The sequence below is a fragment of the Chiloscyllium plagiosum genome, unplaced genomic scaffold (assembly GCF_037043375.1).
Source record: "Chiloscyllium plagiosum isolate Xiang-an unplaced genomic scaffold, Cpla_swu_hap1 HiC_scaffold_21, whole genome shotgun sequence".
Classification (NCBI taxonomy): Eukaryota; Metazoa; Chordata; class Chondrichthyes; order Orectolobiformes; family Hemiscylliidae; genus Chiloscyllium; species Chiloscyllium plagiosum.
In genome coordinates, this window is record NW_028270159.1 from 16,935,339 (window position 1) to 16,950,246 (window position 14,908).

A 14,908-nucleotide genomic window follows, 5' to 3' on the forward strand; every position below is an offset into this window, starting at 1 on the left:
CTCATTACAGGCAAATTATAGGAATCAATATTTAGAGCTAGGATCAACTGTTACTTGGAGGGGCATGGCCTAAATCGGAGTTATTTAGACTAGCTTTATTAAGGGAAGGTTGTACCTCTACTAACTTAATTAAATTTTGATAGTAAATAATGAGGAGGATTGATGAGGGTAGTGAAGGGGATTCAATATGGATTTTATTAAGATATTTAAATGACATACCATATGGCAGATTGATAAGAAAAATAAAAGCTCATGGGATACATGGGAATGTAATGAGTTGGATCCAAACTTGACTCAGTGACAGAAAATAAAGGGAAATGATCGAGGGATAATTTTATGAATGGAAAGTGGTTTCCAATAGCGTTACACAGCTATATCAGTTTTGGATCCATTGTTGCTGGTGATACATATTGATGATTTAGACTTAAGTGTGGGAAGCATGATTGGAAAGAAGTCCTGGCCAGGTAACTGATTGTAAAGAGGATATCTGTCGACTGCAGGAAGATATCAATGATTTGGCTGGAGTGGGTAGAAAAGTGGCAATGGAATTCAACTCCGAGAAGGGCGAGGTTATGCATGAGGCGAGAGCAAAATAAGCAAGGGAATATATGATAAATGGGAGAGTGTAAGAGGAAAGCAAGTGAGACACCTGGCCTTGCATGTTCACAGGTTCCTGAATGTGACATGACAGGTAATGAAGGCATTAAGAGGAGGAGGAATATGGAATGCTCTGTTTAATACAGGTTTAAGGAATGTTGGGATTGGATATAGTCATTTTCTTTAGAACAGAGAAGGCTGAGAGGTCACTTAGTTGGAGTGTACAAACAAGGCCTGTTTCTCCTAGAAGAGAAGACAATTACTAGGAGTACAGATTTAAGTTAAATGGTAGGAGGATTAGAAGAGACATGAGAAATGTAAACTCTTCACCCAGAGTGGCGGGTGTCTGGAATCCACTGTTCAATTTGTGGTTAAGGTGAAACCCTCAGCTCATTTGAAACAAATATGGATCTGCACCTGAAGTGTCTGAAAGCTGCAAGACTATGGACCAGATGCTGGTCTGTGTGATTAGAATGGGCAGCCAGTTTGTTCAATTGGAGCAGACACGACAGGTTGAATGGCCTCTCTGCGATTTCTACAGTTTGAAATATGGATATAGGTTTTTGCTCACCTGTCATCTCTGTCTTGATTTTGGTTTTCCTTTTCGTTAGCTGATTTTGGACAGTTATGATGAAGAATCTCTTGTTCACTCAGAGACCCTACAGAATCCTGAGGTGGGGAGAAACAAACTATGTTAAAGAAAATTGCAAACCACTTAGCTAACAATCAAGCAGCAATTGTTTCAATGTTTTCAATGCTACAACATAAGTACTGCCATTTCCAAGCATTGTCTACTGATGATTATACTGTCCAAAAAATTGTTAGAAATTGCTGGGTATATCTGTACTACAGTAATCTAAGCCAAATGTTAAAGATGGTATCACTTACAGCATCGGCACACATCGGTATTTCCTGAATAGCCAGAAAAAAAGAATAAAAATGGTCGATAACTATCTAACACTAGATTTCTCCTTCACAAGAAATATGAACTTTTATTATCAGTTGACTACTGTACAATGTACAAAAATGACGTTCTGCTAATATTCAATACCAAATATTGCAAACCTGAGAAACATACAGAATTATAGAACCTTCTCCAATCTGAGTAAGAAAACTAATAATGTGAACTTCTCAACATCTTATAGTTGATGTCAAGGTTCCCTGCAACAAATAGGATTATCAGTAAGTAGGTAACATGGTGAACTCTACAGAAATTTGTTAAATGAAGACTGTTCCATAGCTCTGTAATTCAAACTATATCAGAAATATGCAGAAAATCATTTTTGGTAAATATTAGTCAACACAAGAACATAGTTCAAGTGGCAATAGATTTTAGTACCCAAACTAGCTTTGTAAAGTTAGTGGAGTAGCCTCCAATTACCAAACATCACAAAATAGCCGTCAAATAGGCAAATCAGTAACATAGAGGATAATATACACAATTTTCAGGACAGCAAATTTTATACCTAGCATTACCAAATTACTGGCAAATTCTCCAAACAGAGAACAGTGCTGTTCCTTCAAAATACGAAGTGGGTATTTTATCCCCTAGTAAGCAGCTTCATCAATTAAGGCATATTATATTTCCATTATAAGAAGGAACCAAAAAATTGATTAGTTTGCCATAGAGCATTCAGAGTTAGAACAGAACCAGTTCAACCCAATCAATTATCACACCAAATTAAATGGATATGTGCTTAGCCTTCAATGTGTAAGTATTATGCAACATCATTTAAGATTAAAGTAGTGCACAATACAAAAGAATCAATGATAGGCATAATTGAACAATTAGTGCCTATAGTCGCATGTACATAAGAAAAATTTCTGTCACGGGTTATTCATTTGGTGCAACTAATAAGTAATTAGCTACACACTTACTATTACTGAGAACCCTACATTTCAATATATTCTCATGCAGAAAAGCTGGAGAAGAAAGCCAATCAAATCCATTTTCATAATTGTGGCCATGACAGAAAGCAGTCCAATGATCATAGCCATTCTCCATGCAAGCAGTTATATATGTAGCATTAAGTGGCATATTAAAGGTTCATTATCTATAAGCAGCTATACCATCAATACCAACAACCAGAGACTTATTGACTATATGTTTGATCCATGACTGGAATACCATGAATCAATTCTGTATTGTGTGCAGGCAAAGCAAGTCAGTTACACAAGATGGTATTGTTTTATTGTTCCTTGCAGTGAATATGCTTTATTCCCTGCTGTAAATGTTGTAAGTCGTGCAAGATTGATGACTTGCTTTTAGAAATGTTGGGTAGGAATGTAGAAATCGTCTATTTGCTTCTCAGCTTAATTGGACCATTGCATAGCAGGAGAACAAATAAATAGAACATGGTCACTCTTCTCCTGTATGCACCTCAAATTCAAATGTTAGATGTAATAACATTGTCTTGACATCTAGACTAGCATTATGTCATCATGGTTGATGTGAGCCCATTGAAAATTTTTTTGGACCAGAAATTAAAGGTTGGATGATGTTGTGTGATCGTATCTATGATATTGCATTGAAGTGTTGTGCCGTGCTGCATTTTTTAGTAATGCTTTCAGGTTGCAGATTATTGCAGGATGGAGCAGTGAATCACACATGCAGGCGATCTTAAAGGGTACTACACTGATCTGTTCATAAAATGTTACATATCAATTAGAAGTTGGCCCATGTTTGCTTCAAATGCCAACTGTTAGTTTATAGATATCGTCAATTAAAACTCAAACTAAAGTAATCTGGGAAAAAAAGCGTAGCTTCTTGACCATGGGTGACAACTAAACTTTCCAACTGCACTGGAGATACCAGACAAATTTTTCATGTGACAAAAGCAGCAAATGCTGGAAAAACTCGGCAGTTCTGACATCATCTGTAGAGAAAAAGCAGAGTAAATGTTTTGGGTTCAGGGATCCTTCAGGTTCTGAAGGAGGGTCACCGAACCGGAAACATTAACTTTGCTTTCTCTTCGCAGATACTGCCAGAACTGCTGGGTTTTTCCCAGCAATTTCTGCTTTTGTTTCTGATTTCCAGCATCTGCACCTGCTTGGTTTTTTGTCTCAAATTTTTCATGAGATACCAGTTAAGAAGGGGAAAATCAAAAAGAAGAATGGTCACTGGTTGGGGTGTTAATTTTTACTGATGAGTGGCACAGCACAATGATATGAGAAGCACAATAAAAGACCATTCCTAGCATGCTTTCCTCTACAGCCAAGCAGCAATTATGCAACATGCTTGTGAAGCTACTTACTGCTTCTGGGTGAGAGAGGTCTCCATTGGTGTGGTTGGACGAATACAGATTCACGTATTCACCCTCACCAGCATCATCACTATTGCTCTCGCTCTACAGGAGACAAGACCATAAGGTCTCAAGATACACGCTCCTGTTTCCATGCACAATGGTTTCCAAATTTAAGATCATAATCAACACAGATAAATTCAGTTACTCAGACTTAAACCTTCAGTGTAAACTCCACGATGCACCCAATTACTATTCATTTCCAAGGGTATATAAGATGCTCTGCTACACAATTTATTTTTCTAATCACCCACATGTTTATCATGCCTCCACTGATGTGCAGCTTATTTCACTTGGGACAGCAAGATGGCCCAAGTAAGGACCTTCACTTTTTCACTAGTCCATAAATTTATAACTGAAATACATTAGTAAAGTGATTCTTCTCTCATTCTACCTCGCAGTTGCTGATATTCAACAATGAGGAGCATCTCTACAATACCATGAAGACTGGATTCACCCTTATGTGCCTGAAATTAGACTTCTGATGAATGGTCCCCACAAAATGTCAGTCTACTTTTTTTTCTTTTATCTCTCATTCTTTCTACACTATACTCCCCCAAAAAAAACACAAATTGAGAGGGTTCTAAGGGCCCCAAAGTTACAAGTTTCAACACACATCTCAGATACTAAATACCTGGCTTAACAGGCTGCGTTTTATAAAACATAGTCCAACTGCTCTGTGATACACTTCTCATCAAAACAGTATCCAAAAACCAGTTGAGAATTTTAACAAGTCTTAATAATGCCTTTTCACAATCGATTTTAAACAAATTTATAAACAAATCATTTGCAATTCAGTCTTCAAATTTCACAGCATTGCTCTTAAAGTTTTTCAATAGGGAGCAAAATAAATATTACTTATATTTAGTACGTAAATATCACATGCAGTAAAATGCAAAGCATCTATATCGATCATGAACTCAGTGAATTAAATGGTAATCTGAGCAGCGGTGAACCTGGGCTACAGGACAGCCTAACTGTGACTTGCTGAAGTAGTTAAGATAATGCCTATGGCCAAAAAAAAGTTGATATTCAACACTTAAAAAGAAGTTATTGCTTCACACATATCTCAGTCAGTATGTGAGCATTCCATTTTGAAACAGAACATTCATACCATGATTGTTACCATTCCTTGGGCTTATTCATAATCAACTATCTACCTTTTTGTTGTTTCTCTAGTTGGCCTCTAACTTGCAAAAATGATAACTTTGCTAACAGATGCTGTACATAAGAATACAAAACTTGTGGAAAGTAAATGTGCTCTTGAAAATCAAAGTAGATATTAATGTAAATAGAATGATTGGTAGTATGACCATCAACTCAACAAAATGTATAACAAATGAACACAGTGTTTGTAATGAGTCATAATGCAAGATATTTCCCCACAACATGGATCAGCTCGGAGTGGTGTTAGGATTGCACATTTGAAGCAAACCTATTTATAGAGGTCTTCTAAAACAGGCAGTGCTTCAGGCAAATTAATGGAATTGTTTCCACAGAATTACAGATCAGCAATGCTTGGATGTGTTAACAGCCAGTCGTGTGTAACTCAGACATGAAACAAAGGCAAGGGCAAACATTTACATTTCAAGAAAATGCACCTAGACATAGAGGAATGATTAGGATTCCCAGTTTTCAGGTTCAACTGATCCATCAAAATTACAAAGAATCAGCTCGACAGAACATCAGGAAAAACGTGAATTGAAATCGCTTGCTATTAGCTCAGCCTGATCATGCTTGGAAATTAATGACGAGATTCAACATGCCTGCAATTCCTTTCCTCTTACGAATCCTGTGTGCTATTTAGCCCCTATTTTGACTCAATGAAAACAATTAATTTGGTTGAACCAAGCAAAATAAAAACTAAATAAAAAGACATCTTCCCAATAAAATAAAATCCAAAAACATTTTTAGAAAAAAGAAAGTTTCATTTGACTGGAATTCCATAAATTTACCGATTTGCAAGCTAAACAATTAGACAACGTTTTAATTAATTTGAGATTGGATTTAAGAGCTCAGCTGATCCTGACAACTGTGAAACAGTTTTTATTTTGTCCGTCCCTTTCAAAAGGTCAAGGATACTCTGGTTTTAAACCCGCAAATTAACTATTTCCTTTGTTTAGTTCTAATTCCTGAATTATTTACCTATCCACTAGTTTTCTAGCATATTTGCTGAACTTTCCTTCAAAGAACATCTCTGTGCAACAAACTACTCACCATATCTACTTACATATTACCACTGGCAAAAGGTGCATCAAAAACACAGCCAACTGACTGAGTCATAAAAAAGAATCATTCATTGAGAATCACTGCTTAGCAGTTATTCCAGAAAATAGCTGCTTCCAAGTTGTTTAATCATATAATGCCCCATGCGCTTTAAATAACTAACTATACTGTTTCAAACACTGCAGTGCTTAGTAGTAAATTTGAACTACCTGGGCTTGTACTACACCACTGTACAGCTCAAACTGGGAAAGCCACGAGCAGCTTTACCCAGCAACCTCGATGTTTGGAAAATTTCAATGCAAGAAATAAATCCACGCATTATCATCTCTTTCCCCTTGTATTAAAAATGCAACAAGAGGACTGCACAAGTACATTCTACATTACAGGCTCTAAATATGTAAAGTCAATTGAGCAGCAGTTATGTCACTACTGAGAAACCTTGATGCCTTATCACCAACATCAAATTATATTTAGGATGTAGGTTTGCTCGCTGAGATGTAGGTTTGGTATCCAGACGTTTCATTATCTGGCTAGGTAACATCATCAGTGAAGCAAAGCTGTTGTCTCCTGCTTTCTATTTATATGTTTGTCCTGGATGGGGTTCCTGGGGTTTGTGGTAATGTAATTTCCTGTTCGTTTTCTGAGGGGTTGATAGATGGTAGATCTATGTGTTTGTTTATGGCGTTGTGGTTGGAGTGCCAGGCCTCTAGGAATTCTCTGATATGACTTTGCTTAGCCTGTCCCAGGATAGATGTGTTGTCCCAGTCGAAATGGTGTTTTTTTTCATCCGTGTGTTGGGCTACGAGGGAGAGAGGGTCGTGTCTTTCTGTGGCTAGCTGGTGTTAGCGTATCCTGGTGGCTAACTTTCTTCCTGTTTGTCCTACGTAGTGTTTGTGGCAGTCCTTGTATGGAATTTTGTAGATGACGTTGGTTTTGTCCATGGGTTGTACTGCGTCTTTTAAGTTTGTTAGTTTTTGTTTGAGTGTGTTGGTGGGTTTTTGTGCTACTAGGATTCCGAGGTGTTTTAGTAGTCTGGCTGTCATTTCTGAGACTTCTTTGATGTATGGTAAGATGGTTAGGGTTTCTGGCTGTGTTTGGTCTGCTTGTTGTGGTTTGTTCCTGAGGAATCTGCGGACTGTATTTTTTTTAGTATCCGTTCTTCTTGAATACGTTGTATAGGTGGTTCTCCTCTGTTTTCCGAAGTTCGTCTGTGCTGCAGTGTGTGGTGGCTCGTTGAAAGTGTGTTCTGATACAACTTCGTTTGCGTGTGTTGGGATGGTTGCTGGTGTAGTTAAGTATTTGGTCAGTGTTTGTCGGTTTTCTGTATACGCAGGTTTGTACTTCTCCATTGTCTTTTCTTTCAACTGTGACGTCCAGGAATGAGAGTTTGTTTTCGGTTTCTTCCTCCTTGGTGAACTTTATGCCTGTGAGGGTGTTGTTGATGATGTTGGTAGGACTGTTTGTTCTAGTCTTTGCATTACCGCTTCTGCTATGAATCTGATAGTGGAGATCCCATGAGTGTGCCGTTGGTTTGTTTGTAGATTATGTTGTTGAAGGTGAAGTGGGTGGTGAGGCACACTAGCTTCATGATGTTTTCGTTGGTAATGTGATTGATGGTGGTTGGGGTGTGTGTGATGGTCTCTTCTAAAAGTGTGGTAAGTGTTTCCTTTGCCAGGTCGATGTTGATGGAGGTGAACAGTGCTGTTACATCGAATGAGATCATTGTTTCGTCTTCCTCTTTTTTGGTGTTTTTGATGATTTTTAGGAATTCCTGGGTGGAGTGGATGGAGTGCTGTAACTCTTCTACTAGGTATTTCAGTCTTGCATGTCGTTCTTTGGCCAGTCTGTAAGTTGGTGTTCCAGGTAGTGAGACTATGGGTCTGAGGGGGGGGGGGGGGGGGGGCTCCTGGCTCCCACCAACACTCAAACAAAAACTAACAAACTTAAAAGACCCAGTACAACCCATGGACAAAACCAATGTCATCTACAAAATGCCTTGCAAGGACTGCCACAAACACTACGTAGGACAAACAGGAAGAAAGTTAGCCACCAGGATACACGAACACCAGCTAGCCACAAAAAGACATGACCCTCTCTCCCTCGTAGCCCTACATACGGATGAAAAACAAAACACCATTTCGACTGGGACAACACATCTATCCTGGGACAGGCTGAGCAAAGACATATCAGAGAATTCCTAGAGGCCTGGCACTCCAACCACAACGCCATAAACAAACACATAGATCTAGATACCATCTATCAACCCCTCAGAAAACGAACAGGAATTGACATCACCACAAACCCCAGGAACCCCATCCAGGACAAACATATAAATAGAAAGCAGGAGACAACAGCTTCGCTTCATTTGGAGGTCACCACTGATGATGTTACCTAGCCAGGTAATCAAACGTCTGGATACCAAACCGACAGCTCAGCGAGCAAACCTACACCCTAAACCTCAACCTGACTACAAACCTTGCATCAAATTACATCCCAGAAACAACCAACAATAAGCTCTGATTTAATGAAAATTTGACATTAACACCCAGTTTATTCCTCTCAAAATGGTCTGATTAACTAATCTGAATCAACTTTTTAAACCTAAATTTGCAGTGTGTTATTTACATTGTTTAATTCAAATTCAATTTAAGCACAAACAATTCAATCATTAGTGGATAAATATCCAAAGAGAGTTTAATAATTGTTAAACATTTTGCATTTTTCTTGGGGATAAAAAGCTTTAACCATCAGCTTCACTGTTTGGCCCAAGACAAAAACATTATTATTTAAGATTTCACAACAAATAAGCACAAAAAAGATAGGGTTTCTAAAACCATTTACAAACCAAGTTCAGATCAGCATGACTTTTAAATTTCTCAAAAAATGGCAATTGAAATTAAAATAAACAGACTTGAGGACAGAATATACCTCAGAGGCCTCAACTTAAAATCAGCACGAACCAATGGGACAAACATCTGCCCAGTGAGTCATAGAATCACAGAAATTACAGTACTGCAGCAGGTTATACTTTCCATCAGGTCCATGCTGCTGATACATTTTTAACTCAAGCTATCCATTTAAATCCTAGTTCCTTGCATCACTCTTTTTTTAAAACCCAATTTACTTCTGTTTTGTTGTGATAGCTATTAAATGCTTTACTGCAATGGCCATGAAAAAAAAATCTAACTGCATCCTTTGTTGTTCTACCCATATTCTCAAGCTCGTGTGTGTGTTACCTAAGACCTAAGCATGAAGCAATTGTTGATTACACATCCTCGAAAATTTCCTCAGTAACCTCCCGTAACTTTCACTATATAACTGAGAAAAACCACAAATTTGAATCTTTATAATTGCATCATAGAAGTAGATCTTTCAAAGTTACATTGACTGGACATGAGAATTCATGAGATGCCAGATCTACACACCAAACTACAGCTGTGGTCCAATCAACAGCTGTGCAAATGTACAAATCTTTACTTTCTTTGATTATATCAACACATTTACATTTTTGAATTGCACTGCCAGATCTTTGTTTTTCAAATCATCTCCTGCATTTAAATTAGTCCTCAGGATGTAACATTAATTGTCATGCTCATTAATTATTTGATATAACTGAACAGCTTGCTTGCGACTTTAGAGGTCAATTTAGAATCAATGATATTATGAAGGAGGGGAACATGAGGACTGTATTATGAAGAATATTTATAAAACTCTGGTTTGTGGATATGGGTTTCTTATGGTGCTGTGGCATTGACCCTACCTCTGAACTGGAAGGCCTGGGTTCAAACCCCACTTGCTTTAGAGGTGTGTCATTACACATCTGAACAAGTTGATTAAAAACAGAGAGCCCTCTTATGGTGCAGTGGTGGTGTTCCAAGCTTTAAGTCCCACCTGTTCCAGAGGTGTCTAACAACATCTCTGAACAGGTTGATTATAAAAATAGGTTAATGAAAATAAAAGGTAAAACTCTGGCTTAGCCTTGTCTGGGGTACAGTGGATGCAGTTTAGGGAGACTATAGTAAAGCTTAATAAGAACGGGACAAGGAACTTCAAATACAAGGATGGACAGGTGAAATTATTTTCCATTTCCTCAGAGAAAGTTGAATACTTCTATAAAATCTCTGTTCAAAGTCATGAAATCTCTAAACAGAGTACATAGAGTGTTCCCATTAATGAAAAGACACGAGAAACAGATTTAAGACAATTTGCAAAAAGAAAACAATGATAACATGAGGAAAAGCATTTTCACAAACTAGAGATTAGGATCCAAAATGTATTTGCTGAGTATGAGGAGGGACGGGGGAAAGAGAGTACAAGCTTTCAAAATGGACTTGGATAATCACGAAGCGAACAAGATTTCAGGGTTACAGGGAAAGGGCAGAAATATGCGACCAGTTGGGCTGTACTCACAAAGAGCTAACAAGGAGACCAGGAACCTCCTTATGTGCAGTAAATATTTGACTGTGTGTGGGGCACGAGCAAAACCAATAAAGAAAGACAGCAAATTAATTAAGTTTCTCCCTTGTAGTATGTGTAGACTAAAATGTGGTGATCAGCAAAATTCAATATAATTTCTCAGTTTGAATAATCTTTACAAATGGAAATTTGAGTCTCAACTTAAATCCCCAACATCAACTTTGACAATGTTGTAGCCAGAACAATTAAACTCTCAACTTTACAAACGGCTAAAACCACATTTCTGATAACGCTACATCAGCCTTCATTCCAATTGATGCTTCTAGTTCCTTGAGCATATTTAAATAATTCCATCTTCATTAGTTATCAATCCTTCCCTCAAATATTATTAGGCAAGTCATTCAATATTTGGATCCTTCTGTAGTGCCTACTAAGTGTGGGCCTCTAGCATAACTGAACAACTTTAAAAGTTTATAACCCAAGCATAGTTTGTATACTAAATAGTGATATGTAATGATTGGAGTTCTGTTAATTATGGTAGAAAGTATACAGAATGTGCCCATTATGCTTTACCGTATGTGATTCTTCAACTGTTTTCACAGTCCTTTCTGTGAAATCGGTCTTAATACAATTCAAATCAAGTTGAACTCCTTACTAGTAAACAGTTTGCTTTTGAATGCTAAGGAGACCTTGCAAACATTCCACTTAAAAAAAAATCAAGCAACTGAAGACTAAAGGAAGCAAGCTTGAATGATGCAAGTGGAGTAATAAATACTAAGACATCAACCAAATCCATCACAGTTTAAGGGATATTTTAATAAGAATGCAGGACTGTAAAGCACTGAAGCATTTATAAGTAGTTCTCACCGAGGAAGTTTGGAGAGAAGTGGGAAAAGCAGATTCAGGAGGGAGGCAGACAGGAACAGGCTTTGCATTGTCATGAGAGCATTCCAGCAGTTCCGCAGCTTTCAATATGCCAGTCGAGCCCGGTAAAGTTAGATCAGAGCTCCTCGATTGGTGTACAGCTGGAAAGTGGGAGGTGATAGTGCAGAGAGAAGGAGATGCAGAGGTGTGATGGTGAGGAACAAAGTCCTGCGAATAGGACCTAAAAACCGACTTGAACTGAGAAGAGAAAAAGGAGAGGTTCACATGTCAAATATAAAAATCAACGAAGCAACTAACTTAAAAAGCAATTTCTTTTCAAGAAAATTCTCTCCTCTAGCATCATTTATCAAGTCTTTCTTATGATGTTTCTTTCTCCAGTGTGATCAGAGATACTGTAAACGCCAAGTCCCATTTCCCCCATCCAATTGCAGCAAATTTAGACACTTATTTGCTCAAATCATAGTTTGAACCAAAGTAAAATGCTGTGTGGAAAACTGGTTCAGTTTCAGTGTGGAAACCATAATATTTTGTAAATTAATTATAGTTAGTTCAAGACAGCAATTACTATTCAAGAATGCTGCAGCATTCAGACAAAACTCTAAAATGCTGATTAGTCTAAGTTTTTTTCATGAAAACAATTGAGAGATGCCTTTCAAACTTAGAAATCAAGCACCTACAGAAGAGATACAGGCGTTCAGATTTAACGAGATCACACACTATTGCAACAATGTCAGTTTTACAGTTGAACTTAGCAATGAAAGTTCTAACAGTCATAAACCTATTTACATTCCTTTAAATTCTTCCCCTGTTTTCAAAGGCAGCAACAATTATTGTAGTTGGCGTCAATATAGCCAGTTAGTGTCCAGATCATATTGGGTCCAGCGAAGACCAATGAAAGGAAGCAGATGGCAATGTTACATAGACCACAGGATATGCAAAAAGAGGGAAATCAACCAGCTAATTAGCCCAAATCACACATTTTATAAATCCTAGATTGACATTGTGTTCTAAGTAGGATAACCCTTTCCCACAACTTTTAGCTTTTAAAAAGCAGAAAGATATAGTTGTTAATTCTACAAAATTGTTATTGCAAATAATTATTGATACTGGTATATTGAAAGCAACAGATTAGTTCTGAAACAGAGTCTTCACTGAACATAATCACAAACCAAGATATTATCAGCATTTTGCACTTACAAGTTGGCAAATCTACAGGCATCTCACTTATCTGTTTTTATTACTACAAATATGGAAACAACAGCAAATTACATTTATAACACACCTCTAAAGAAATGAAACTGTTCAACGTGCTTTTGAAAAGCATTATAAAAACAGCATAGCACCAAAGTAATGAAGGTATCAGGGCAGGCGTGTCAAGACCATCACTATTTTCTTTTACTTTTCTCATGTGGCTTGAAACTTTGAACAGCAACTTGTTTTCATCAAAAAGTGAACAAAAGATTGACATTTTTTGTTGGGAATTGGCCAAGAAAGATAATGCAGGTTAATTATTGCTCTAAGAACACTGTTGGTGCAGAAGTAAAATGATGTTCAGGAACTGACAGCTGGTTGGTTGTTCAATTATTCAGGAGAAAGTGAGGACCACAGATGCTGGAGATCAGAGTTGCGAGTGTGGTGTTGGAAAAGCACAGCAGCTCAGGTGGCATCCAAGGAGCATGAGAATCGACGTTCCGGGCAAAAGCCCTTCATCAGGCGGATTAATGATGAAGGGCTTATGCCCGAAGTGTTCAATTGGTCAATCAAGAAAACTGGCCAGCCAACCATAGAGAACTTTGAAAAAGATAGATTGAATTAGTGCTGATTGGACTTTTGGACAGACTTGCTTTAAAAACCGTCAGACTTAGAAGTTGTTTTTTTTTTGGTGTGGCTTTCTTTAGTTATTCTCCAGTTATCAACTTGTTTAAAGTTTTCAGAAAAGAAAAGATATGCTCTATTATGGACTTCAGTAAGGCGTTCGATAAGGTTTCCCATGGGAGACTGATTAGCAAGGTTAGATCTCATGGAATACAGGGAGAACGAGCCATTTGGATACAGAACTGGCTCAAAGGTAGAAGACAGAGGGTGATGGTGGAGGGTTGTTTTTCAGACTGGAGGCATGTGAACAGTGGAGTGCCACAAGGATCGGTGCTGGGCCCTCTACTTTTTGTCATTTACATAAATGATTTGGATGTGAGCATAAGAGGTAGAGCTAGTAAGTTTGCAGATGACCCCAAAATTGGAGTTGTAGTGGGCAGCGAAGAGGGTTACCTCAAATTACAACAGGATCTGGACCAGGTGGGCCAATGGGCTGAGAAGTGGCAGATGGAGTTTAATTCAAATAAATGCGAGGTGCTGCATTTTGGGAAAGCAAATCTTAGCAGAACTTGTAGACTTAACAGTAAGGTCCTAGGGAGTGTTGCTGAACAAAGAGACCTTACAGTGCAGGTTCATAACTCCTGGAAAGTAGAGTCGTAGGTAGATAGGTTAGTGAAGAAGGCATTTGATATGTTTATTGGTCAGAGGATTGAGTACAAGAGTTGGGAGGTCATGTTGCGGCTGTATAGGACATTGGTTAGGCCACTGTTGGAATATTGAGTGCAATTCTGGTCTCCTGCCTATTGGAAAGATGTTGTGAAACTTGAAAGGGTTCAGAAAAGATTTACAAGGATGTTGCCAGGGTTGGAGGATTTGAGCTATAGGGAGGCTGAACAAACTGGGGCTGTTTTCCCTGGAGCGTCGGAGGCTGAGGGGTGACCTTATAGAGGTTTACAAAATTATGAGGGGTATGGATAGGGTAAATAGGCAAAGTCTTTTCCCTGGGATTGGGGAGTCCAGAACTAGAGGGCATAGGTTTAGGGTGAGAGGGGAAAGATATAAAAGAGACCTAAGGGTCAACTTTTTCACGCAGAGGGTGGTACGTGTATGGAATGAGCTGCCAGAGGATGTGGTGGTGGCTGGTACAATTGCAACATTTAAGAGGCATTTGGATGGATATACAATTGGGAAGGGTTTGGAGGGATATGGGTCGGGTGCTGGCAGGTGGGACTAGATTGGGTTGGGATATCTGGTCGGCATGGACAGGTTGGACTGAAGGGTCTGTGTCCATGCTGTACATCTATATGACTCTATAAATACGGTCTGAGAGAAGTAAAAATCTCCGGAGGTTTGTATAAGCTGTTTGGATTGACTGGTAACTTTGGAATTCAAGCAAGATATATACAACCCTATGTGCCTATAATACAATCCATTGTTAAAGGATTTCATGAAGGATTGGTATTCATCATTGAAATTACTATTATTTTGTTTACTATTTTAATGCATCCCTTAACTGTATCTGTCACAGAGTGGGGGCTTACATTCAAAGAAGATTGAGCTTAGATCATACATAATTAGATTGTTTTATTGTTCATGTGTGCTCCACTAAAGTTAAATTATTAAATAAAAATTAGCAATTTATTATTAAGTTTTAAACTTGGTGTCTA

General features: G+C 38.1%; 1 protein-coding gene across 9 annotated transcripts in view; it reads right to left on the reverse strand.

The window, feature by feature from the left end:
* rapgef1b (Rap guanine nucleotide exchange factor (GEF) 1b) overlaps positions 1-14,908 on the reverse strand; it is a 249,885-nt gene that overhangs the window by 48,072 nt on the left and 186,905 nt on the right. For 5 of the 9 annotated variants that reach the window (XM_087998349.1, XM_087998343.1, XM_087998342.1 and 2 more), the window contains 4 exons: positions 11,409-11,663; positions 3,852-3,944; positions 1,486-1,509; positions 1,169-1,266 (listed from right to left, as the gene is read on the reverse strand). In XM_087998349.1, the coding sequence (XP_087854475.1) occupies positions 1,169-1,266; positions 1,486-1,509; positions 3,852-3,944; positions 11,409-11,663 (470 nt within the window). The remainder of the gene's footprint in view (positions 1-1,168; positions 1,267-1,485; positions 1,510-3,851; positions 3,945-11,408; positions 11,664-14,908) is intronic. The other 4 variants (XM_087998344.1, XM_087998348.1, XM_087998345.1 and 1 more) reach the window with 3 other exon arrangements.